The following is a 27,161-nucleotide window of genomic DNA, read 5'->3' as shown; positions in this document are numbered from 1 at the left end:
AGCAGGTAAAAAAAACAGCAAAAACAGAATTGATAACACTGTTGGGAAAAACTTTAGAAACATCCCAGTACAGAGCTGACAAAAACTGATATGCATCATAAGCTACGTTCACACTGCAGCCTGAAGTCACCCAAACCAGATTCAGCCTGTATCTGATCTTTTCATGACAGTCTAAACAACACAGATCAGATTTTTACAAATGCAACCCAGGAGACTTTGATATGCGGCTATAAATCAGAAATGCATCTGGTCTGTTCAAATGCGACCACAGAAATGTGAACAACCATGAAAAAAAAAAAAAAAAATCAGATTTCACAAAAACTCAGATTTGAGCATGAAGGATTGCAGTGTGAACTTAGCCACAGAGTATAACACGGTTAATGGCAGTGAAGATAATTTGCATTGTGGAGACGTTTTCTTTACCTGTATCCCTCTGGACAGATGCAGGTGTATCCGTTCACGGCATCAATGCAATGACCTCCGTTCTGACACTTGTTCTCTTCACAGTCGTCATAGTCCAGCTCACACTGCTCACCTACATACCCGGGAGTGCACTCGCACCTAAAACGAGTGGAAAGATTTCTGTTAAACTATTTCACGGCCTATACCACAAACAACGTTCAAGCTACTTTTTAGCTTCCTGCATGAAAGCATCATTCAGTCCCTTTATGTCTGTGCATTTCCAAAGCTGCAGAACAAAACAGCAACTCTGCGCATGTGCATGAACAGCTGCACGATCCACTCACTTGTATCCCCGAGGGGTCAAAATGCACTTTGAGTCGTGCTGACACGGGTTAAGCTCTGGGGTGCAGAAGTTCAGTTTCTCCTCACACAACTCCCCTAGAAACACACACACATACACAAATGACATCAACAAGCTTCATTTTCCAGGGTAAAATCAAACTATAATATGATGGACATTTTTATTCTACAAGTTGATCTACGGTGTTTATTACATTCTTTGCATCAGAATTACATACAGCAAAGCATGTCTTGTGGTCTTGTGTGTGTGTGTGTGTGTGTGAGTGTGTTTGTGTGTCGTATGGGTGTTCGCTTTAATGATGGATGGCTCTCTTGTGGCCAGGACCAACACAGTGGTCTGATAAATGATCTCATTGTGTAAAATGTCATATTACAGATGATATTCCAGAGTGTGTCCTGATCATTAGAAGTCAAGTGAATCCCTGATGAGGCACCGGGGAATAATCCAATACTCCTGGCAGCAGAGGGTCCAGTGAGGGAATAATTACCCAGCTCTGTGGGGAACTGTGAGAGCCTATGCATGTGTATGTGTATTTATGCTTCTCAAGTGTTCAGAAAATACTGTAGATTATTTAGAAAAAGCAATATTTGGAAAGTTAACATTATTTCTAAGTAAAAATGACCACATAACTGTGAGGTAAATACTAGGTACACTGCATGAACGCCGACTGCGTTTTCTTTCCATTCGAATATGCACGGCTCTTCCAGAACATGCTTTAATTTGGGAGAGGCATTGACAAGATCCCCTCGGGTCCGCTGAGACAGTACGGAAATGCGAAACGGGTCTTTTCTGAAGATGCTTGATCAGACTTTGATCTGAATGTCAGGATGTTACATCAACAACTTGGATATTTTCCTACTCGTCTCCGTCAGAGTAGCAGCCACTCAAGTCCCAGGACTCAATACGTGCACGGTAATAATCAGAGCTCTTCGGTTCAGTTGTCATCAGTTTGATTTGTTGTAGAAGACAATCAGAGTACAGCGTCTCCCAAAAATACCCCCAGAAGTTTTTCCACATTTTGTCATGTTACAACCACAAACTTTAATGTGTTTTATTAAGACTTTATGTGAAAGACAAACACAACTAGGCTGATAATTGCAAAGCAGAAAGAATGTCAGGACTAAAGTTTTGGAGAAGTTATAGGGTTATAAAACAACAGCCTAGAGTTTAATATCACTTGAGATATAATTAGTATTGTGGACCCTCGAAGAAATGTTTGTCAATCTAAGCTGACTGGTGGGTCAAGAAAAGCATTACTCTTCACATATTAACTTCGTGGGAGAAGCAGAAATTAAAACTTCAGGTGGGGCATTTATCGACGGAACAAATGTTAACTGTGCACTTCACATATCTGCTGTTGATAAACTAAAAAATAGAAAAGCCGTTGCTACAAAAGGTCATGAAAAATCCAGAAAAAGCCAAGAAGGCAAGTAGGAGCCAAAGTAGACATGGGGAACAAAATTTATTTAATGTACAAATAAACAACACCATTTCTAGTAGAAAAGTAATACTGCAGATCACCACAAACACACATAAAATGTGGTGGCAGCATCTTACCGTAGGGATGATTTCCTACAGGTTGCAGAATCTGGAGACCGGGGTGGAGGTCCCCACTTTTCAGATTTTTATTTAAAAATAATTGGAAAACAATGAAAATAATTCATTGTTCTCCTAATTCACAATTATGCCCTGTGGCTGTAACAGGGCAAAGTGAGGAAATAAATTTAGAAATCATTTCAGGTTTATTTCTCTTATGCATGTAAGTCTGAATAGAAAACAGAAAATTTGGAGCTTTTATGGAACTTGTCTTTCTTTCACTGCTAGATACCAAATACTTAAATAAAAAAAAAAGATAAAACAAACCAAAACTAGCAACCAACCAATTGTGACACACTTCTCTACTGTTCCACCCTAAAAAAAAAAAAAAGATCTCAAAAGCACACAAATGCACTGCTTTACTGCTGCCAACAGGCAGCTTTGCACACATTGAGCAATCTGTTCTGCTGTGGGTGACATTTCTGTGGGTTGTGGACATAAAGCACAGGGGACGGTTGAAGTTAGGGATGGTATCGGAGGAAGTAAAGAAGAAGAGAGGGACAAGAAGGACACAGAGAAGAACAGACTAACCTCTCTCCACCTCATTGGTAGCAGCTGCAACCACAAAGAAAGATGACAGATGAAAAAAACAGAAAAGCAAGACGGGAGAGAGAAGACAGCAAACAAACATCCAAAGACAGAGAGAGAACAGCGCCACAAAGGTTAGCAGTCAGAGATGATCAGCACATTGCAAAAGCAGACGAACGTGTTGCGACAGACCAGAAATAAAATAAAGACAGTTACATAAGCTCTCACCAGAGGTTTTTATTGCCTCGTCATTTGTACAGGTTTCAGAATATTTGGGGACTTTTATTGATCTTTTAAAAATGTTCTTTATTGAGGTGTGGGCAGAAAATACAATTTCACAGATTTTAAAAAAAGGAACAACTGGGCAAAGAAGTTTGGATTGTTGTAAACTTTGTCTAATGTCTTTAGATAAAACATGTAGGATAAAACCTGCACAGATTTCCTCACAGATATTTGTCTGAATGCTCCTGTGCAAAAAGCACGACCTGACCCGTCTAAAAGGATAATATGAGCTTTTCCACAAGTTTCAATCAACTAGCTGCTGTTTGGAGGTGAACATGAAGAAAGTCAGTCTAGTTCTCCCTCTTAATGATCCCATCCACTTAGTCATGCACTGGCAAAACAATACCTCAGCATAATACTACCACCACCATACAGTGATTTTTAGATGATGTTTTCAACTTGAAACAGTTTTCTTGTAGTTGAGTACATATTTTGAGTCAAAAACTATATTTTGATTCAAAACTGTACGTTTTAAAATCATTTCACTTCTGAAAATGCATCATTAAAAGCTCAAAATTATAAGATATTGATGGCTTTGCAGGAACTTCTAAATAGAAGTGTATGAATAAGGTTTGTTGGTTTTGATATTTAACTTCTATGGGTGATTTACATAAGAGGCACGTGCAATATATACTATTACCTTGAAGCAGATAATCTATTAAAAAATACAACTAAATCTTTTATAATTTAGAAAGTAGAATCTATCAGTTTTGCGAGACTGTTGCACAGTCTGAAAATATCTCCAGTGTTTTTGTGTTTGAGATCATTTAACTAATTAAATGCAGCTAAATAAATAAATAAATAAATGGAGATCCATTAAGGGAGGAAGGTCTTTGAAAGCGACGTGTTACCTGTGTATTCTGGTGAGCACATGCAGGTGTAGTTGTTGATTCCGTCCACGCAGGTGGAGTTGTTCTCACAGTCGTTGTCCTCACAGTCGTCAATGTTGATCTCACACGTGTCGCCTTCGAAGCCCTCCGGACACACACACCTGAAGTTACACATCAAGTCATACAATCAACCAATCATGAGTAAAAAAAAAAAGGAAATTACACACACAACAACATACAGATGATAATACATTTGTGATTCATAACAGTTGAGTTATTCTCTATGAATGTCCAAAGTGACTAATGGCTGCGTACCTGTAATTTATTCATACAACTCATTTTGTCACATTATTACCATAAGACACAAAGTAGAACTTAACTATGAAATGGAAGGAAAACTTTTTCCACAAAATGAAAATGTGGCATGCATCTGTTTTCAGTCCCATCAACTCCGACCAGCTTCCCTGTCAAAACTGAGGCAACACGTCCCTACAGCATGACACCACCACTACCATGTTTCTCCATTGAGATGTGTCCAACTATACAACAGGATATGTGGACATGTCAGAGAGTTTCATTTTGGTTTCATGTGACAAGATCACCTAGCTTACTTATATTAAAGAAAGACAGCCACCTTTACTCCAGAGATCTGTGTCACAAATGGTAATGTCTCTCCGCTAAGTAACTACGTCTCAGTTTAGGCGCACGCACGCACGCACGCACGCACGCACGCACGCACGCACGCACGCACGCACGCACGCACGCACGCACACACACACACACACGCGCAGATTGCTATATTATAGGCTTAATCAAGAGCTCTTTATGCATTACACGCTCTGCTGGATGATATCTCATTACAGTCAGCAATAGCACTTCAGAACGAATATATTCAAATTACTATTTAAAAAAAAATCAAACAAAGACAGAAATGTTTAAGAAGAAGAGACAAAGAGGAGACAAAGAGGAGACAAGAAGAGAAGCGATTTTATGGTTTGTTTAAGTATCTTTGTTAATATCTATTTTGCTAGCTTGCCTCCTGATGGCACTTTATCACTTGATAATCAGATTTCTTCATTGGGCCTTAATGAGCTTGAATTTTAAAGGTACTAAGAAATAACAGAATGAGTTAGTAGCTCCTGTTACTAGTGGAGAGACAATGACTGAGGATTTCATTGTGTTTTATATCCAATGAATATCCACATTTGTGTTCAGACACAAAACTATTATAGCAGCTTTTGTCTGTCTGTGTTAATGTACATGCTTTGAATTGCCTGCCAGTTTACTGCTGGTACACCTGAATGTCCCCACTAAGGGACAGTACAGTCTATTCTATTGTATTCTATTCTATTAGAAAGCATTCAAGTTTTCTTCCTATCATGGCTGAAATACTCTCCTAGACAATCCTAGACAAAAATTTGTGCTTTTAGGATTCACCTGATAAAAAAAGGGTGTCAGATTTTGATTTCCAATATTTCTACAGAGGTTTATCTCCAAGACTTATTACAGGAAAGAAATCATATGTAGCCTTTGCATTAATTTGGTGAAGGATTTACATTTTTCTTTCATTAAAAATCCATCTTGCAGTTAATATTCATATAAAGCCACCTAATGCTCTACTGCTGCAAGCACTGAATTAATGGTCTTTGGAAAATGGTGATTTCATGTTTGTTACATGAGCAGTTCCTCTGTAATCCTCCATGTTATGTCCCATCTTAATCCTTACAGGTTACTTTATGCCTGTTTCCGGCACTCGGTGGGCGAGAGGCAGGTACACCTGGATCGGTCACCAGGCAATCACAGGGACGCACAACCATGCACACACACAGTCAGACCTAAGGCGAATTTAGAGAGAACAATTAAACTAACATAAATGTCTTTGGGCGGTTGGAGGGAAGAAACTGGAAGACCCATGTTAGCATGGAGAGAACATGCGAGCTATGCAGATAGGCTCCTGTCGGGATTAAAGTCCAGGGTCTTCTTGCCTCAAGGCAGCAGTGCTACCAACTCAGCTCAACTTTAAAATTAAGTAGCTCCAGCAAAAACATACTAAATGTGGAAGAAAAAAAAAAGAATTTTGAAAGTATCTCACCAAAAGTGGCTTCCATCTCCTTCCTTCAGATGGCAGGTCCCACTGTTCTGGCAGGGATTACTGATGCAGGCATGAATAGGCTCCTCACAGTTTTGTCCCTACAGACATGCACAGTGATTAAATCTGTGGCTCCAATGAACATCAGACTTTCAAGTAAACAAGTTTTGAATGCAAAGTGTTAAGAATAAAATTTTATTATCTTCTCTCTTCCAAAAACTATTTGTGCATGCATTGTTTACTTAATTAAAGACAAATGGTTCTGCTTCTGTGTAACATACATCATAACTAACAAAATGCGAGTACCTTAAATCCATAGGGGCAAGTGCAGCGGTAGTAGTGCACAGGGTCACCGGAGCATGTGCCGTCATTTTTACAGGGGCTGGACAGACAGGGGTCACACTTGGCCTGGATACTCAAATCCACCGGGCCTGCATGAGGCACCAACCCACAAACACAACACACACACACACACACACAACAAACATTATTAACAAAAACATTTCGGTCTTAGGCATGTGGAGTAGGTGGGAATACAGAGATTTACACACACTTTTGTCGCTGGACATTTTTATGGCCTTGCACAGACAAAATGAAGGTTTGTCATTCTTCCTTCAAATTATTTTTAATGCCGTTATGATTTCAGTAATAAACTTGGTGCAACAGTTGCTGCTTAAAGAATAGTTTTGCAAATAAAGCATACGTTAATCAATTAAAGTGAAATGAAAAATGCCTTTAAACCCAACATGGTAAAAGAAAAAAAAAATGATTTAGCTGCTAGAAGCAGATTTCTTGATAAGATGTCAACCTGAACTCCTACGAGCGAACCGTTCCTTCCTGGATGCTTGCTACAGCAGTCTGCATGTCTGCTTGTTGGGTTTAATGCACTTCTGAATTCAATGATTTGAAGAGGCGAGCGAATCCTTTTCGCAATGAAGAGAAAAACAAAAAAAGCTGGTATTTTCTGTGCAGGACCATTTTTTGAAACAGGTGACAAGTATCCCTAACTCTAATGACAGAATATCAACATTTAACAGCTAGAGGTCACAGTGATCGGAACAACATCAGGGGTAAGGGGGAAACAAAGTGGTTCAGTTTGGGTCGGGTAGTAAGATTGAGGAAAACGGGGCTTGGACAATCTCAAACTCAGGAACCAAGGTTTGGAGGGAAAATACTGGGGATTGGCTACTTTACCTGGCACTAGAAAACCACAAGGCCCAGGGACTTCTACAGTGCGTCAGTCAGATTAGGTCAAAAATAGGTTTCAGTTATGTGTTCAAGGTTAATGTGAAATCTTTAGGTTGAAAGGTTAAGATCAACACTCAGTAGTATCACTTTTGAGTAAAAAATAAATAAACTTAGCCAACAATCAAGCATAAACCTTATAAGCTATTTTAAGCATTCAAACTTCACACAAATGTTCTAGGACTAAAATATTTGTTAATGCAAACCTATGTGAAAAAATAAAAATCACCTCCCAAACCTAAAAACTAATTTTTACCACTGGTGGCAGCAAATGCCAGCATTTTGTTTTTTTCACCTAAACAATGATATCATCAATTAATAATTGCTCTTGGTAGTTACAGTTTTTGTTTGACTAATTTTCGGTTTCTAAAATGTGGATACTTCAGTGATTAATGCTAAATGAAACCAGAATCAAAAACAGTCTAGATATTGATTAATATTGATTGATCTGATGATAATTTGAACATAGCACATGCATAGCTTCAGTTATTTTCAGCAAATCTACGTCTCATGGAAAAACAAACATTTATTTGACTTAAATCTATACCATTAAATTGAACAAAACCTTTTATCCAGAGATACAATCAACTTCTTGCTTCTCAAATACATATATATTGCTAAGCTATGCAAAACAAATATTAACACAGACATTTTTATGTTGTTCTCTAACGTGTTCAGTTTCAGATCTACACAGTTTTTTTTGTTTTTTTTTGTTATTGAGCTTCAGCTTTTATTTGGCAGCTTGTAATTTCACAAAGCGGCTGTTTCAAGGTTAATCATGTGTTCCTGTTTGTTATTTGTTTTCTACAAGGAAAACGACAGCATGTGAAACGTGTTTCGCGGTAGGTCTGAGTTTATTCCTGCGTCATGGTGGTGAGAGGATGAGCATTTACCTGTGCAGGTGAACTTCTTAGAAGGTGTGGTGAGGAGCAGTTTGTCTGTCATGTCACCGGGCCCAGCACAGCGGGCGATGCCGGGCTCCTTGTAGCCGCTCTTGACCCAGTCGGACAGCCACTGCAAGTGGCAGTCACAGTACAAAGGGTTGGCACCCAGAGCCCTGCGGCATGAGTGCAAGCAAGATTGAGAGCAATATTCATCACATTTGATGTGTAATTAGTCAGATGGTGCACAAGAGCTGCACGCAGATCATCTCTAAAATTGTAATTTGTTTCCTTAAACAAAACTGAAAACACTACTTATTCAAGATTATTGTAATTTTGTAAACCACTATTGTAATCCTCAAAAAGAAGCCATGAAAATGGGCTGGCAGAACTGGAAAGTATTTGATGGTAATTTATCTTAGATCTAAAACTGTTAAAAAATAGTAATAATAAGGGTTTGTATAACTTTACTTGAACTTTAATTTTTAATCTTCAGCAATCGAGAGCAAAATGTCAGCATCAGTTTTTTTTTCTCCCAGTCATAGAATACTGAATAAGTAATATTAATTAAATTATTGATTGGGTTTTAAAGGGTGATGTGCTGATTTGTTATTACTGGAGTCAGACTTTTCTAGATTAACAAAACAGGAATAAATTAATTTGTTGCTCAACTACTTTACATCTAAACTTGACCTCAAGGAACAGGTTGTGCATGTGTGTGTGTTTGTGTGTGTGTGTGTGTGTGTGTGTGTGTGTGTGCGTGTGTGTGAGCGTGTGAGTGTGTCTATGAAACTCACAGATGAGAAAGCGAAGACAGGTCTTTAAAGGCTCCTTCCGGAATCAGCGATATGTCGTTACCATGAAGAGATCTAAGACAGCGAGTGATTTAAGTTCAGAGAGGAAAAACGTCACAAAAATGTAGACACCCAGATGCTGAAAGCCTTTAATAAATATTTACCACTCGGCTGGTTCAACAGCATGTTGCATGCGGATACTCACAGCAAACGCAAAGACTTGAGCCCATCGAACGCCCTCACTGGTATGCACCGCAGGCGGTTGTAGCTCAGGATTCTTTACACAAAAAAGTAAACAAAGAAGCTGTTCAGGATATGCTAGATTGCAGCAAGACTTGCAGTGTTTATGCAGAAAGAGCTTGTTGGTTTCCTTTTTGGTTCTGATCCATCAACAAATTGACTCCACTAGACCACTGAAGATGTTCTGTGCTATCTGAGACCAACAACATTAACCCATTGGAACCCAGTCCAACTTTCAACTTTCTAATTGCAAAAGCAACCTAAAGAAAGAGAAAACAACTTTTACAATAAATCTTATTTTGTTGTAAATGCATTTTCAACTTCTTCAGGCAGATGTTTAATAAATAGACTTGTGTCAGTTTTATGTGAGGCTCTGATACGTAGCGTCCAAGCAAAGGTTAAGAAAAAGTGCATTTTACTGCATTTCTGCTCAAAATTTCCTAAGCATTTAAGAACAACAAATACGCGCACACACGCACACGCACACACACACACACACACACACACACACACACACACACACACACACACACACACACTTTCATGCTGAATCCGCACACACTTGCACTCATATCGCAAAGGGACAGATGTGAAGCCAGACTCACAGTGTAAGCAGTTCGGACATGTTACTGAGGCTGTGGTTGGACAACGTGCTGATCTGGTTGTTACTCAAATCGCTGAAAAGGAAACAACAGATGCATAAAACACACACACACACACACACACACACACACACACGGAGGCACGCGTGCGAAAACGAATCCACACAGCGCACAGATCGTAAACAGCAGATAATCGCTGTTTGTTTTCATTTGTTCTGACAGCTACACCCTCGTTGGGGCCAAACCCAATGAGATTCAACGCAGAAATCTCACACAGCATCAGTCTGTTAGTGTTGGTCTTTAAAAGTGCAGGAAATATCAGCCCAATCACGGCCCCCCATCTATGTTTGCGATAGATTGCTTTGTGGATTAATGACTTTCTGTTTGCCGAGTTAATGTTAGTCAAACTTACATGAGCGTTAAGTGTTTGTAATTGGAGAGCTCCACTGGAACCTGAGTGAAGTGGTTTCCGTCCAAATATCTGCGCACACAAAGAAAGAAAGAAGAAGAAGAAGAAGAAAAAAAACACATTGAGGGGATTCCGATACAAAATTAGAGTAGATAAAGATAAATATGGAAAATTAAAAAGGAAGGTTGAAAGTGAAAAACCAAACAAGGATAAAATTACATGACAGCCACAAGGGAAATTCCTTATTTCCAACAGTGTGAACAGTCATTACAGTTACAGCCATAATAAACACCGAAATGTAATATTCCCACTGCAGCCTCACACCTTTTTTTCTATTGCAGACACATAATGAAACATAAGTGAGGTTCTATATCTGTCACTGTATGGCTACAGATCCAGCCGTAATATTAAAATATTGGTCAATATTTGGAGAGCAATGTTTCCCACAAAGGAATGTGTTAAATATTAAAAAATACCACTAACTCTTGTTCCTATTTTTTTTTTCTTTTGAGCTACTACAGTCTTTTCTTCTGGAGTAAAGGAGGTGGATTTACTTGAGATTCACAAATAAACTCCTCTTAAAGTCAAGAGAAGAGAGGTTTCATGGCTGTCTCCTGTATATTCCTATGCAACTTGAACAGGTTTTAAAACTCAAGTCGAGTTTATTTGTTTCAGCAACAAGGCAGTTACCATGTTGGGTTTGAGCATCATACCATCACCAATTATGAAACAATCAATAAACATTATATTTGGTCAAATGTCGTCCTCAAAAACCTCAAGCAATGCACATCAAATATGTTGATCAATGTTCCAGCTACTGCTAGGTAAAGGAAAATGTCTTTTAAGCCTTGATTTAAAGCAACTCAGTGTTTCGGCTGTTTTGCAGTTTTCTGGAAGTTTGTTCCAGATTTGTGGTGCTTAGACGCTGAATGCTGCTTCTCCATGTTTAGTCCTGAGAGGTGTGGAAGGTCGACACAACAACATCAACTATAGCAGCAGATCTTTATTGTATTTTGGTGGTAAGCCGTTCAGAGATTTATAAACAAGCAAAATAATTTTAGAGTCATTTTTCTGAAAGTTTCAGTCTGGTTTGTACAAATCAAGTACTTTTGATTAACTGACCATTATTAGAGTGTCCTCCTCTATTAAAGCAGGAGCTCTTGTAGTTTATTAGCATGGCACATGGAAAAGTGTACTATGTCAATACTTACTTAAAGAAATAATTGATGGTAACTATAAAGGTCATAAGTTCAATTCCAAACAATTTGACATCCATCAGTCTTCAGTGACATATATTATTCCCAAGTGAAAAACATTTAAGGTTCATCTTCCAGTGTTTCCAAAAGCAAAAGTTCGAGAAGGACTGACCCAAAGGTTGAATCGTGCATTGCTCAGAAACTTGCAAAGCAATGCCCTTCCTATAACTGAGTAAAGTAGAGACGTTTGGCGATAATGTATTACATAACAGTCCAAACACCTGGCACTACCTGTGCATGGTGGGGGAAGTGTAATGGTATGGGCCTGCTGTGCTGCTGCAGTCTCTGAGCACCTTTTAGTCGACCATGAACTTTATAAATTAAATTTCTCCGCAGTCAGAGGAGCGGGCGTCTCTCCAACAGAAAAATCTCATCCAAAACCGAGTCGTCAACATGACGATGACCTCAAACTCAGGAGCCACAGCTTTGAAACAGGGGGTAGGAAAGAATCAGGGTGATGCAATGGTTCAGTCAAAGTCTGGTTTCACTCAGGTTTCAGTCAACCTGATCAAACTGATATGAAGCAGTGATCTAAAGGAGGGAGGGCCAAATGTTCGTCACAACGAGAGACTGATATGCAGAAAACAAAAACTTCCACACAGTATTAAGTCATGATTTCCCCACGGCTACACTGGCAATCATGACTGCATGTTTGGTTGCTCCTCTACAATCCTGTGTGTTTTTGCTGTTTATTGTTTCATGTGGAGCTTCAATCAGTTGCTGCCTTGGAAGAAAACTGTGAAAACATTACTATAGGATTCAGTAAGGATCACAAAAAATTGAAAATGGGAAAAAAACAACAACAACAACAACAAAACCCTCCAGCCAGGAGCTACTTTGGTCTAATCTTTTATCTAATATTATCAAATGAATAATGTTTGTTCGATGAATGGGTAATGCTCATTAAAATATAAAAATGGATAGGAATCAATTTATATTTTTTTCTTTTTCACTGCATTCACTTTCAGATTGACTGAATCTATTGTTATGTACTTTCTTGCACCTTGTTTTCTCGGTCTTTTCGTCTCAGTCCAAACTTTTTGGATTAATTTTAGATAAAAGTGGAAATGAGGATAGATTTTTACTAAAGGTTTCAACATTCAACATTCTCATATTTCCAGACACTTAGAGATTGACAACAGCCCTCCTGTGACTCCATGAGCGAGTTCAGACAGTCGATGGACGGACATTTTCAAACGGTTGTGCTAGTATTACTATTTTCATTGTGCAACTTTTTGTAACTCACAGTTCAGTGGTCTCTTTCGGGAGGCCTTTGGGCAGCGTGGTGAGACCTTTGTTGCTGCAGCGCACCACGGTGTCCAGACAGGAACACTCAGCCGGACACCTCAGAACGGGAGAGCAGCTGTTCTCGTTGTTTCCTGTCGTATTCAGTGAGGAACGTTACAAAAGAGATGGCAGAAAAACAGCGATGATGAAGAACAAGTCGCTCCACCTCACCATCTTCACAGGCAAAGTCCTGAACAGCCACATCCTGGATGGGAATCTCCTTCAGGAAATAAGGGTTTTGGCAGCGAGGATTCCCAGTCACGATGCGTTTCCTTCTCAGCCAATCGCCGAGCCAGGCCAGGTGGCAATTACAGTTGAAGGGATTGGCCAGAAGGTTCCTTGGGAAAAAAAAAAAAAAAAAAAAGTTAGTACCGTATGAACAGATGCCACCGAGCAGAAGGCAGAGAGAGTCACGCTGCCATGTGTACCCACAGCGTGGAGAGAGAGTGCAGCGTGTCGAAGGCGCCGGGGTTCATGGAGGTGATCTGGTTGTCGTAGAGAGAAAGGAGTCTGACAGAACTCAACCCCACGAAGCTGCTGTTACTCACACAGCTGATCCTGTTGCTCCTCAGCATACTGCTCACACAAATACATTCATATCAATACATTTAGAGCAATAATAATAATAATAATAATAATAATAAAAACAAAAACAGACTGCACATTTGGGCAGAGAATATCAGTGTGTGGAAGCTTAGGAATATTAGTTGGACTCGACTGTGAAGGTACAAACAACCCATGAATGTTCTGATATGTTTTCTATACTGAAACAACAACAAACTTCAATGTATTTTATTTACATTTTATGTGACACATCAAGGATCTGCAGCAACAAACTCAGGTTTTCAGTTCATTATTCTTACAATATTTATGTTGAATTTTCACAAATGACACTAAAAGTGACAGTAATATGCTTAATGATAGGTATTTAATGTTAATGTTAAAAGTGACAACAAATTTCCTATCAGAAGATATTTATCTACAATTATAAGTTTTCTTTTTTTTTTTTTCAAAAAACTGTGTAACATTTGAGGCCTTATATGAGTTTTATGTGGCTGGCCTGAGAGTAAAAATGGCTCTTTAGGCTGTAAATGTTGCAGATGCCTATGATAGGCCAACGCAACTTCCCCACACCATGATGCTGCCTCTGCCATGTTTTACTAAAGAGATGACTTGCTTAGGGTGGTGTGCATTACACATTTTCGTATATATATAATGTTTTACTGGTACACAAGAAAGTTTAACTTAATTAGTTGACCAGCACACTTTTTTTTACATTTCTGCTATGTTTTTGCTTGTTACAAACAGCAAACAATGCTTGTTATGGTCTTCTTTAAAAGTGGGTTACTTCCTGCCACTCATCCATTATGTCCAGATTGCTAAACTCTACAAGTAATAGTCCTGTTCGTCTGCTGCCTTCGCTGCAACTACTCCAAGAGTCACAATGGGTCTCTTGGCTGCTTCTCTGATTAATGGTCGTTTTTTGGTAGGTTTGCAGCTGTGCCATAGTTTTTCCATTTCTGGATGAATGATTGCAAAGGACTCAGTGATATAGTTTTACAAGCTAACCCTGCTTTGAGCTTCTCCCGTTCTGTCTGCTGCATTCCTTGGTTTTCATCATCACTATTGTTCACCAATAAACCATCGCAGAACAATTAGACTAATGCTGAGGTTGCATCACGCACAGCAGGATGCTATTTAATAATTAGGGGACTATGAAATGCAATTAAAAGGGACTGGATTTTATTTTTGGGTATTTGAGTTAAGGAGGATGAATTTAAGAGCAAACCATGTATGATTTTTCTTCCACTTCAGAACTGAGCAGTATTTTGTGTTGGTCTATTACAAGAAAAATCCAATAAAACACCACATAGTTGGTTGTCGTCCTCTTAGACAATATATTTATATGTGTGTGTTTGCTCACAGTGTGCGGAGGCCACCGAGTCCCTTCAGCATGCGGTGGTGTATGTTCTCCAGTCTGTTGGAGGTCAGGATCAGCTCGTTGACCCCTACAGCTCCTTCAAAAGTCCCCTCCTCGATGTCGCTGATACGGTTATTACTCAGGTTACTGCAGGGGGCAGTAGAAATCAGAGATAAAGGCGAAGCAGCATGAACGTAGAGGGAAGAAAATACAATGTTTTTATAGTTATAGTTTTTTTTTTTCTGCCTGACTGGAACATGACTTTATGACATCAATTTCTGACTCACATCTTCCTTAGCTGAGGCAACTTCTTGAAGATCCCCGTTGCCTCGAGCACCGTGAACTCATTGTTGTTCAGACGCCTGGAAACACATGAGGTGAAAGGAGAATCCAAAATAATGAGTAAAAGGCAAGAAAGAGGGCATGGAGGCCGACATGAGGTTTCTTTTTATTAATCACACTGAAGTCGAGAAACAAAGGGTGACTCACAGCTCGGTGGTGTACTGAGGAATGTGATCGGGGATTTTGGTCAGTTTCTGGTTGGAGCAGTCGACCGTTGTGCCCTCACAGCGGCACTTCTCTGGGCAGGCCAGGTCGGCGAAGCAGTCACCTCCAAGCTTGCTGCGGTAATCCTCATTACCTGATCACAATCACAGCCAAGATGTTAAAGAACACCATTACTGTGTGGGAAAGCAAACCCTGACGTGGTTCCCCGTCAAAGAACTCTCTGCATATCCAGGGTTCAGGGTGTGGCTCGAAAGGAAGACTTTTGAACCGTTACAGAAAGAGCTGTTTTTGTTATAAACTAAATACGTCAAAAAAAAAAAAAGAGAGAAAATGTGATCACATGCAACATCTTGCATCTGTAGATGCTGAAAGTGCATGTATATCATCTAGAAGAATGGAGCCATGTTGCACAAATAAGGATACTCAGTCTATGAAAATAACCACAGAGACACACATGCACCCACAACAGAACAAAGAGTTTGGAGCTTTTCTGTTCTGTCAGGCCAAAATCCGACTATTAGGGTAAGAAACCACAGTCCAGACCAAACATCATCAAAAATGAGATCACAGAGGAAGGATGTTCATACAGATTCCAGAACATATTTCCCCCTATTCTCCCCAAAAAAACACCACATGCATAAACACACAGGCGGGCAGAGACAGGAGTTTGGTTTCTCTTGAGTCTCGGCCATGCTGCAGGGATTTGCAGCGCCGTTCCATGGTGCTTGACAGAACCATGTTCCCCTTTAGGAACCTGGCAGCCACATGGTTAGATCAAGCACAAAGGAACAACCTGCCGACTGACTGCTCCTCCACTGGAACACAGGGGTCAGAGGGACAGAGGCGGACGAAGGAGCAGATTAGCGGGAAAGAGGGTCAGACGGGAAAGAAAAGGGGATTTTCTAAACAGATTCCCAAAACTTTCAAATACAGGGAGGAAGAACGGAGAAGGATGAGCCAGGATTTGAAAAAGTGGACAGTGCCTTGCAAAAGTACTAATACCTGCTGTTACACATTGCTGTGATTTTACAATAAGAAATCTAAAAAAGAATCTAACTTATATTTCCATTCACCCCCGTTTAATCTGAAATGAAATCCAATCCAACCAACAGAGGGGAAATCTGGTCTGCACTGTGTGACTTAACATTAGTTAGTGAAGCTGTTTGTTGAAGTTCTCCAAAGTTTGTTAGAGAGCAAACAGCATCATCAGCACCAAGAAACAAAGAAGACAGGTCAGGGAGAAAGCTATGAAGCTTTACATAGAATAAGGTAATAAAGAAATTTTCCAAGATTAGAGCATATCACAGAGCACTGCTGAGTCCATCACCTGAGATAGGAAAGACTGCAAATCTACCAAGACATCAACTGACAGGGCAGGAGAGAAGAGCCAAGATGGGCACACAAACTCTGGAGCAGCGCTGCAGAAATCTGGACTTTAGAGTGGCAACAAGAAAAGACTTTGTCCAAAGAATGCCACTGGAAGTCCTGCTAGCGGTTTGCATCATGTGCAAGGCAACACAAACATTGAATTGATGCAAACAAATTTTTACTGTTCGGCCTGTGTGCAAAATCCAATGAGTTGGAGATGAACTGGCTTTATCGTGAGCACTATGGTGACACATTGTGACGTCGTTATGCTCTGGGAATAGTTTTCTCAGCAAGAACAGGGACATTTTTTAGAGTTAGTAAAAATATGGATGGGGCTAAATACACAGCAATGCTGGATAAAAACACAATTATAGGCTGCAAACGTTTTGTGACTGGGTCAAATGTCCGCCTTATAGAAGTACTGAGGACCAGGACACTGACCCTTGAGAGTTGGAGCTTAAGTCCCTAGATTTAGTTTAATGAACAACCATGTATTAAAAAGGCTCAGTCAAAGTCCAGACCTAAACTAAAAAAAAACAAAAAACTTAAAAAATAATGTTTGCAGATGCTTTTCTTCTGTTTTTACTGAACTTAATCTATTTTGATGGAAAAAAATGAATGAAGTTTCTTGGAGCTGTGATTGTGCAAAGTGGCTCTACAAAGTCTTGACCCCGGGGTCTGGATTCATATGCATGCTCCACTTTTCAAAGTTTCTTCTGTAAAAATAAAGCCAACAACTGCGAGCCATTGCTCTTTTTTTCTTTTACAACTTCACACTTATGCCTTTCTCTCTCTTGGACTGTTAAATGGATTCCAATAAAGTTCATAAAAGTTTGTTTGCACAACAAACATTCATGTATTTTGTTTTATAAACTACACAATGTGAGGACATTCACTGATTATTCATGCTTTTGCAAGGCACTGTACTTGGGAGAGAAACCAGAGTAAAGGGCAGCAGAATGAGGGATAAAGTAAAGAAAATGGAAAAGGGTAAAATAAGGACAGCTACACGGGATGATAGCACAAAGGGAGGAAATAAGAAAAAACGGAAAAGGAAGCAAAGAAAGAGAACAGTAGAAGTCTTAATAATGAAATACACTAGAAAGGGAAAAAAATAACGGGAGAAAAATTAAGTTAATGTATTATTGTTTTGTAGCAGAAAATTTCAAATGAAAAATTAAAACAGAGGAAGAGAGATTATTAAAAACACAGGAAAGTGATCTCAAAAGAAAAGCAGAGAGGGTGTTAGAATAAAACATCTACAGGCGTCTACATTTCAAGAACAATAGGACAAGGAACAAAGCAGCTATTGAAGAGTGGGAGGAGAGTTACAGCAGCAGTACAAGAGAACCCTGACTTCTGGGTACAACACACACTCACCGACACCGTCTCACAAAAACAGACACAAGAAAAATACATGAATGTGTCAACATGTAGACATGGGAATATAATCTCATTTTATTATCCCTGGTAATCAGACAGGAGGAGTCACAGAAAGGTCAAAGGTTGCAGGTTAGCTCTGGGAGAAGAGGTGAGGGATTTGGAGAGCCGTGTGTAATTTTTGTGTGCGTTTCTTACTTACAGCTGACATGGTGTACTCCTGAGTGTGTTAGAAAGGCAGTAGGAAAAAGAAGAAGGGATTTGACTCATTTTTTTATATCGGAGGAGTAAGAGAAGTGATGGAAAACGGTGTAGAGGAAGAAGAAATAAAAAACATCTGGGTTTTGTGCTGGTTCTGTCTCTCAGGCAGAGTAACTCATTCAAAGCAATGAGTTGTGAGTGGTGACAGTCATGCAGGCTGCACACATCTCTCCTGATTTTCTCGAAGCCAAACAGGTTTAAGCCCCTTCCTGTGAGAAAGTGACATTGAAAGTGCACATAACCTCAAGAAGGAGCCAACTGTGCGAACATTAAACTTCCACCGCTCTGAGTGCAGAGCACCTGTAAGTCGTGAACATATTGCAAATTAAACTCGGCGATATTAGATGCATTGATCTGAGCTGCGATATCAAGGTTACGCCAGAGAACAGAGCATGTTTATGCAACTTTACACTCTCACATGTTGTTAAATTATTCAGTGTTGCCCCCTATGTGGTATCTGGGCTTTGAAACTTCTGTCCTCCTGGTGAGCTTTGGCGTTAATGACTGCAGTAAAAACATGCACGCGCACACACACACATACAAACAGACACACACACACACACACACGCAGGCTGTCTTACGCCACACACACCCCTGATGCTTTAGTGTGCGGCTGTGGTAATGACCGCCTTTAGCCCTGCTACTGATCTCATATGCAAGTCAAATTTGCATATTTCCCAACACCCCTCTGAGCATGGTGACTGCGTGACCTTTTGATGTTCTGCAGTGAGAGAAACATGTACACATGCTCACAGACACACTCAAACACATCGGCTGTCGTTAGACTGGCAAAAACCAAAAACGAAAGAGAGAAAGTTTACAGCGCTTTTTAAAAGCATTGATCACTCCGTTAGCTTTATTTAAAAAAAAAAACAAACAAACAAACATTTTGTCATGTTACAAACACAACCCTCAAAGTATTTTATCAGGACTTTCTACGACAGAGAAACATAAAATAACATGTAACTGAAAAGCGGAAAGAAAATATAATCTTTCACACATGAGACCCTGAAAAGTGTGGTGTGTTTTTGTCTTCAGATGAAAACACACATGCATGCAGTTAAAGTCCTTTGGTGTAAATCTCTACCACTTTTGCACATCTAGAGATCTTTATTATTATTATTGTTTTTTTTTTTTTTTTTTTTTTTTTTTGCAAAACACTTCAAGTTCAGTTCAACTGGATGAAGAAAATCTGTGAGCAGCAGTTTTTATACTGAGCCAGGAATTCCTTGGAATGAGTTTTGTACTTTGACTAGGTCATTACTTTGACTATATCCAGCATTGCCCATCTTGTGTTTTGTTTCGCCAAACATTTAATTTTGGGCTCTAGGGACCAGAGTAGCTTCTTCCACATGTTTGCCGTTCCCCTAAATGGTTCATGACAAACTGTAAACAGGACTTCTGATGCTCTCCAGAACAAAGCACAGTTGTTTTAATTGCTGTGCACACAGGGACTAACTGTACTTACTAATTAGAGGGGGGTCTGAAGGTAGTTGGATGGACTGGACTTTATTTAGGGGTGTCGCATTACAAAATGACTGAAAACGCATGCCGCCCTTTTCATGCACTTTACATTTCACAAGTTTGTGTTTGTAATATGACAAGAAATGAAAAAGTTTAGGGGTGAAAATATGTTTGCCAAGAACTGTATATGCTCAGAGTACAAAGAAACCTCAGAATGTAAACTTTAACAGGCCATCAGACAGTTAACTAATCGGCCCTTTGTCGAGGTTATGGTGACGAACATAAAGCCGGTGCAAGTATCAGAGTGCGACTATCCTGTGTGTGGTTAGACACGGTGCTTTATAGGTAAACCTCATAACGAAAAGTCGAAAAGAGGATCTGGCTTCAAACGGTGTCAGTCAAGGCAAACTGCACTGGGTGAGCGTGTCACGAAAAAAGTGCAAATCCCCCCACGCACACATGCTCGGCGTACAATACCTGGGATGAAATACTGCTCTCTGGCTAATGGAGAGACAGAGAGCGGGGAGATGAAAATCAGCAAGAGTGAAAAGTCAGAGTAGAATAGAAAGCTCATGGTGTACAGTCGTCTCTTTGTGAATGTAGAAGTACTGAGAAGAGCCCAGAAAATGCTCAGGTCAGGGAATTTCTGGTTAGTAGAGAGAGGCTGAGGGAAAAACCCAGCAGGAATGCACAGAATGAAAACAGAGGGGAGGACTGCTGGTTTTCTTTTCCTTTTTTTTATGTGTGGATGTCTTGGCGCCCATCTCTGGTTTGTCAGAAAGAAATAGCCTCAGGGCACACGTCAGTGTGCACATTGCTTTTTATGAGCATTAGCCTTGTGCTGTGCCAGTGATTTGTACCTGAGCAGCGGAACTTCTTGCTCTTGATTTGGCCGATCCGCTTGTTGGCGAGCCGCCGAGGGCTGGTGCAGCGGGCGCCGCTCGTCTCAATGGGATTGTCCTGCAGGTAGTCAGCCAGCCACTTCAGATGGCAGTCACAGATAAATGGGTTTTGAGCTAAATGACTGATTCCCCACACGGACAGACATGGAAACACAAAACATACAGAAATAAGATGTTGAAGCAATGCACAAACATATATATGCATGCAGTCCACATTTTTCTTTAATGATTCACTGAGCGAAGAGCAACAAGCACAAAAGGAAGTTAAAGTAAGGCTTCTGGTGCTTTCAGGTGGGGGTGGCGTGAAGTGGCTACAACTAATTATTGTACAACTAACTGCAAAAGACAGGAGCGAGTGTTACTGAGAGGACGAGACATTCAGAAATAACATGAATCTTAAGCTTTTGACGTATCCAGACTCAACCTTTGAGTCTTTCACAGCCTTTTAAAGCATAAAATACAAACACTCACTATGAATTCATTGCAGATATGTGAACAGTGGGCTTGAAGGTAGGACATGAAGAGGGAATGCAAGTAGAAAACAACAAAAAGAGGGAGGGAAGCAAGAGAAAAATGGACACAATGAAGGAATTGAATCAGGATACAAAGAAGGAAGAAGGGACTGGTTGAAAAATGGCAGAACAGAAGGAATGAAAGAAGGAAGAATGCAAGATCTAAAGAGTGACAAGTGATGTGAGCTCCATATGACCCCAACTCAGACAAAATATATTCTCATCTTTCATTTTGATTTTGTAATTCAAAATGGTAAAATCAGCTTAAACTTTATTTTTTTAATGTAAATTTCTGCTTAGTGTTATCCTAGAAAAGGGATTTAAAAGTTTTTATCCCAACAACATGCAGTTTGCGGTTATATTTCAAACTTTTACAATAAAACTGAGCATGTGTCGCTTACATAGATACGTAAAGGACACGGGGCAAAGTGACAGATACAAGAGAGTGACAAAAACTACAACCATAAACCGTCTGCTACTTCAGCACCATGGACAGTGAATCTGTCAAAGATTAGTTTGGATAGCTTTGTTTACCGTTCCTCATTTAGGAAACTACACAATGAATTAACTCAGGTTTTTCTTCTTTGACATAAAAGAAAATATGATCTGGAGCCTTTATGTGTCACAAAATTAGCAACAAAGGACTCTTTATGGGGACAAATATGCTTCCATAACACAGGAGCATGTGCTTTGTGAGGATACATACAGTGTTTGTATTGCTCTTAGTGAGGAGAACGTCCCCTTTGCAATGGTCTGCAGCTTGTTGTCATACAGAGAGAGCAGATTGAGGTTGTGAAGGTCCTGAAATGCGTCAACCCGCAGACATGCTATCTTGTTAGCATTTAGCAACCTGAAACAAAGAAGGGACAAAATGATGGAGAAAAAAAAAGGAAAGTAGAAAAGAATCTCGTTATCGTTACAGCACAAATCTTTCAGATCCTGCGGGTCACTAATGACGGCTTTTAGTCAAGATGTCTCCTCTCAGGTGGCAATGCTTGAGGTAAGCACTTTTTAGCTGAATATCAATGAGATGCAGATGTGACCATAAAGATCAACCAAACAGTGCGTGGGTGTGTGTGCGCATTTGTGGCGAGTACTCACAATAGCTGCAGCGAGAACAGTCCTTCGAAGAGTCCCTTGGAAATCTCAGTGATTTTGTTCCCATAGAGGACCCTGGAGAAAACAAACACACCGTTTACATTAGATTATAAAATCCTTCACGTCAATACTTATGAGCAAATGCTAGAGAAATCTATCTATCTATCTTGAATTAATACTTTCACATAAAGATTTCAATCTATAAAAAACCCGCAAACAGTTTTGCAGTTTAAACAAAACCCTGAAGTTTTAACAGCAACAAATTAGTAAAATAAATAAAGCAGTGTGAGAAAACACTGAACCTCTGCCTGGTTTTGACCCAACACTTTCGACTCAAGTGAATCACATGTTGTCGTGTTGTCATCTCGCTTCCTGTGTACGACTGTGTGAATAATCATAACTTCCAGTTTGGCTTCAGGTGCAGTGAAAGGTATTAAACCAGAACAGCTTAAAACCACGACAGTGGAAACTGCAACAGGTCAGGGCTGCAGCTGCCACAGCTTCCCCCCCCCCAACTACAACCCATAAGCTACCAGTCATCTGCAGGTAGGCGGTGTTTGTTGGCGGTCTGAACACACGTGCTACAGGTGAGCCATGTTTCACTGAGCTAAGTGGATTTTCCTGAGAGGCCTGATACATTAGTGTGTACTTTCTGTTCACACACACACACACACACACACACACACACACACACACACACACACACACACACACACAATCTATGAATCACTCGCATCCTCTCCACCCTCCTGCTAATACACAACAAACGTTCAGAGCTTTAATACGTATTATGTCAGTATTAATAGGTGTGTCCCGGTCTGTCTCTGGTGAATGTGTGATGAGTCGGTAGGAGCTTTAATTCAGGTGTTAAGCACTTATAAATTATTGACTTTGGCCAGTTTTCACTTTAATGTGACTCTATAGTGAAATATAACTCAACAACTCTCATAAGACCGTCTTTAGCTCCTTTTAAAACATCTTGGAAAAGGCAGTGAGTGCAATTAGAGACTCACATCACAGAAAGATTAAACAACAATGTAACAGCGATTATCAAAGAATGTGCAACACATATGCATATTGAAGCTCGGATTCTTCCTTACACCAACAATATAATACTGAAAAACAAAACAAAACTGAAAAACTAGAACAACCATTAAAGGTAATTTATGTAACCGAGACTCTTTAAACACCCTGATTTGATCTATTTTATGGAAATAACTCAGAAATAAGAGAATATATTCTTTTGGATTTCATATATTTGTTATCTTTTTTGTTCAAATGCAATTTTTCTTCCTTATTTTATGGTGACCAATGTCATGCCAACATGTCTGTGAGACTTATTTATACAGTTATTTACTCGTAGTTTTGGAGTACTTACAAAGAGTTCAGGGATCGCAGACCCTGGAAGGCGTCTGAAGCTAATTCTGAGATCTGGTTGTTGCTTAAATCTCTGCAAAAAAAATAAAAAATAAATAAAGATGAATAAATAAAAACATGAACAAGAAAATTAAAATCATAATCAGTAGAATGAGAAAAGATCAAAGACGTGGCAGCGACATAAAGTTTTTTGGTTTGTGCTGGATGGGCTGCAGCATAAGCGGCTCTTTTGATCTACTCACATTCTGCGTAGCTTCTTATAAGGAGAAAAGGCCCCAGCTGGGATCACCTTGATGGCGTTCTGCTCCAGTCGTCTGGAACCAAACACACACAGACCATTGAGAGGAGACATTAACATTCCCCCTATCACACACTTATCTATGCCGTATTGCAGGCTGCCGCTCACTCCCGGGGGCTCTGCTTGAGGGGAACTTTTCCAGATAAGGCGCTTTGATGACTGCAGAGTCGCGGTCTGTCACATGCCTCTGATCTTTTGCCCTCTTCAACGCGTTCGCAGAGAGACGGGCATCCAAACACACAAGCGGACGCACACGTTTGACTATCTGGTTTGTGTTTTATCAAGTGCCAGTCGGACTGTCCATCAGTCGGCTCTAAACGAGCCAAAGTGTGAACGAAACAGAATGAAACTAAAAAACGAAAAAACAAAAACAGAGAGCATTTGACTGTGACTCTCTCCTCTGAACATAGGTTTCTGTGGAGGATAATTACTTAATATCAGTTAAACTTTCTTTCTCTGCATTTGCTGATCTTAATGATTTTGTCCACAACTACAGCTTTAAAAGTCTGATTTCACTCTGTGACAGATCACATCACTTTTAGAGCTACTTTAATTACTTCCGCCTACCCAGACAATTACAAGAGTGAACTTTAAAACAAAACTTCTTTTTCCTACTTAGTTAAGATGGTCACCCTCTCTTATTCTAAGACAAGGTAGTAATATAGCTCGTCCTGGAGCTCAGATTAATCTTTTTCCTGCTTCTTTCTTCCCTCTTGCTGTTTCCTTAAGCAGGAATGCGCTGCATGACCAGGCTTTCTCATTTCACAGATGTGTGCTTTTATTCCCCCCACAAAGACAAACAGCGGCAGTGAAACAAAAAGGTGGTGGAACACAAAGAAGGGATATTGAGGGACGCACAATGAAAGAGCAGGAGAAATATCACTGCACCTAGTGTGTCTGAATGAGCACAGTGTGTGTGTGTGTGTGTGTTTGTGTGTGTGTGTGTGTGGAGTGCAGCAGATGTGTGTGCACTTTTATCTGCATGTCTTACATCTCAGTAATGGTTTCAGGCAGGTTGGTGGGTATTTCTGTCAGACCCTTTCCTCTGCAGTCCACAATGTTGTTACTGCAGGTGCAGGACTCTGGGCACTGTAACACACTGCAGGAGGAAGATGATGACGACTGATGACCTACACAGAGACAAGGAGGCACCATTATCCGTGGATAGAAGGTTATGTTTCATGCAAGTCCCAAAAGGGGAAAAAGATGCAGACGAATAAGGAGTACAGGGAGGAAAAACTGCCGCAAGTCTCAAAAAGTAAACGAAACGAAATATGACCTTGTCTTTCTGTGGTGTCACTTTTAATCACAGCATTCAAGCAAAGCCATGCAAAGCAGGAGGAAGACTTACCTTCTTCTGCATCTTGACAAGCATGAGCAAAAAAAAAAGAAAAAAAAAAGAGTAAAACGAAGCAAACAAGAAGAGGCAAAAGGTTTTCCGGTGTAAAAGAGGAAGAAGTCAAAGAGGCGGTAAAACGGTAAGGTCAACCTACCTGTGCACACAAACTCCTTCTTCTGCACCTCAGCCACGTTGTGCCCCCGCAAGTGAGGAGGGGCCATGCACTGTGTGTACAAGCCCAGGCGGGGGCGCTGTCGTAGCCACTCGGACAACCAGGCCACATGACAGTCGCAGTGCAAGTTGTTGGAGTGAAGGCGGCTGGGAAGAGGCGAGGAAGAGAGGAGAGCAGCGAAGAGACGGGGAGGGGAAAGGTGATCACAGGATGGAGAGAGGAGAAATAAAAGGTGTGACGGGGTACAAAAAAAAATATAAATGTGCGCAGATGAGAGGAATCTCTCCCTTCAAATCGCAAGCTGGGTACTTACAAAGTCCTGAGCTTCGGCATGTGGTTGAAACTGGCCACAGACAGCCGGCTGATGTTGTTGTTGTTCAGCGTGCTAAAGAGACAAGAGGAGAAAACACAACATTACTCATGGACAATCTAGAACGCAGTGACATGGCAAAATCCTCACAGCAAAACAAATGTTCGTGCCCGTTGTTTAGGAGGCAGTTCAGGAACTCTCCAGACCCTATATCACCATCACCTCTGCAAAACAATAACTTTATAGACTTAATTAACAAAAATTTAGTAATAAGGTCAAGCATAGGTAAGTGGACACTATGTATGAACTCAGGTCTTATTTCTTCATGTACTGCTTTCAAACAACTGGAATTTAATGCAGTCATTCAAAATGGTCCTGACCCCACAGGCTTTCTGCATGTCTGCCAAAGTTTAAACGACGACTGCTTTTTCACTCCGTTTCACCCTCTGCGTCACAGATAATAAGACTCCAGAAGTGGACAATTAAGAGTAAGAGGAAAAAATAGCAGAAAGTCGTTATCTTGTAATTATTATGACAGAAGAAATGGAAAATATTTGACAAACCAAATCTGGTTCTTCTAAATATTGCAATCTTTGCCTTGACATTCACAAGAAAAGGCTAACTTCTTTAAATGTGGCGGCGCATTAATGCCACAGCTGAAACAATAGGACATTGTTTCTGTCCAGGGGCTGCAGAGGCTCTGCAGTGTTCAAAAGGTCAATGAGACCATTAGTTGCTCCGTATCTCTGTGTCTTTGCTGCTTATTCATCAAAAAACCTCTGCTGTTTTCTGCAAGGAATAAATAGAAATTGAAACAAATAGTAAAAAAAAAAAATAGTAAGCTGGCTCAACAAGCAGGTACTCACAGCACTTCCAGGTCACGTAACGCTCTGAAAGCTCCATCTTCAATGCAGCTAATGTGGTTGTAGTCCAACTGTCTGCAAATACACAGAGAGAGAGATAAGACAAAAAGTCCAGAAAAGAGCTGAACAGGTAGAGAGACGTCTTAGCAACTGTGATGTCTACAAGTATAAACAAAAACAGACTTTTTCTCTCGTCTTCTTCTTTCTGAGCTCTCGCTGGTTCTAATGTCACTGTCTTTGCCCCCATTCATGTTTCCTGCTCTTTTTAATATGACATTTAGTTTGTAGGCAGCCGACTTTCTGCCTCTCTCTCTCTCTGCTCACAAAAGCTTTGCTGAAACAATTTAATTAAGACACAGGGACTGTAAATCATGTGCTGTCACCGGTATTCTGACGCACATACATAATTCCCTGTCCTTTTACAATAATTGCACGGCATTTTAAAAAAAAAAATCTGATCGGGTGATTAAAAAAAAACAAGGAAGTAGTGAATTGGTGGATGAATCAATATTTATAGAAGTACCGCTGTGCAATGAGTGAAAAAAAAAATTATGACTATGAATGAATGCAAAACAAAGACGGAAAAC

The 27,161-nt window shown here is 40.1% G+C and overlaps 1 protein-coding gene across 12 annotated transcripts in view; it reads right to left on the bottom strand.

Moving 5' to 3' along the window:
• slit2 (slit homolog 2 (Drosophila)) overlaps positions 1 to 27,161 on the bottom strand; it is a 116,614-nt gene that overhangs the window by 5,454 nt on the left and 83,999 nt on the right. For 2 of the 12 annotated variants that reach the window (XM_016671383.1, XM_007551905.2), the window contains exons 6-33: positions 26,578 to 26,649; positions 25,715 to 25,786; positions 25,384 to 25,547; positions 25,242 to 25,253; positions 24,882 to 25,020; positions 23,835 to 23,906; positions 23,594 to 23,665; positions 22,219 to 22,290; positions 21,824 to 21,967; positions 20,564 to 20,727; positions 20,181 to 20,204; positions 15,213 to 15,363; positions 15,011 to 15,085; positions 14,727 to 14,870; positions 13,235 to 13,378; positions 12,974 to 13,140; positions 12,762 to 12,894; positions 10,263 to 10,331; positions 9,854 to 9,925; positions 9,214 to 9,285; positions 9,012 to 9,083; positions 8,227 to 8,390; positions 6,395 to 6,519; positions 6,092 to 6,189; positions 4,021 to 4,160; positions 2,891 to 2,914; positions 747 to 840; positions 424 to 561 (exon numbers count right to left, since the gene is read on the bottom strand). In XM_016671383.1, coding sequence (XP_016526869.1) covers positions 424 to 561; positions 747 to 840; positions 2,891 to 2,914; positions 4,021 to 4,160; positions 6,092 to 6,189; positions 6,395 to 6,519; positions 8,227 to 8,390; positions 9,012 to 9,083; positions 9,214 to 9,285; positions 9,854 to 9,925; positions 10,263 to 10,331; positions 12,762 to 12,894; positions 12,974 to 13,140; positions 13,235 to 13,378; positions 14,727 to 14,870; positions 15,011 to 15,085; positions 15,213 to 15,363; positions 20,181 to 20,204; positions 20,564 to 20,727; positions 21,824 to 21,967; positions 22,219 to 22,290; positions 23,594 to 23,665; positions 23,835 to 23,906; positions 24,882 to 25,020; positions 25,242 to 25,253; positions 25,384 to 25,547; positions 25,715 to 25,786; positions 26,578 to 26,649 — 2,889 coding nt within the window. Of the gene's footprint in view, positions 1 to 423; positions 562 to 746; positions 841 to 2,890; positions 2,915 to 4,020; positions 4,161 to 6,091; positions 6,190 to 6,394; positions 6,520 to 8,226; positions 8,391 to 9,011; positions 9,084 to 9,213; positions 9,286 to 9,853; positions 9,926 to 10,262; positions 10,332 to 12,761; positions 12,895 to 12,973; positions 13,141 to 13,234; positions 13,379 to 14,726; positions 14,871 to 15,010; positions 15,086 to 15,212; positions 15,364 to 18,180; positions 18,199 to 20,180; positions 20,205 to 20,563; positions 20,728 to 21,823; positions 21,968 to 22,218; positions 22,291 to 23,593; positions 23,666 to 23,834; positions 23,907 to 24,881; positions 25,021 to 25,241; positions 25,254 to 25,383; positions 25,548 to 25,714; positions 25,787 to 26,577; positions 26,650 to 26,757; positions 26,861 to 27,161 lie in introns of those variants that run through there. The other 10 variants (XM_016671384.1, XM_016671379.1, XM_016671380.1 and 7 more) reach the window with 10 other exon arrangements.

The sequence above is a fragment of the Poecilia formosa genome, unplaced genomic scaffold (assembly GCF_000485575.1).
Source record: "Poecilia formosa unplaced genomic scaffold, Poecilia_formosa-5.1.2 Scaffold44, whole genome shotgun sequence".
NCBI classification, from domain to species: Eukaryota; Metazoa; Chordata; class Actinopteri; order Cyprinodontiformes; family Poeciliidae; genus Poecilia; species Poecilia formosa.
This window is presented reverse-complemented; position numbering and strand designations above follow the sequence as displayed.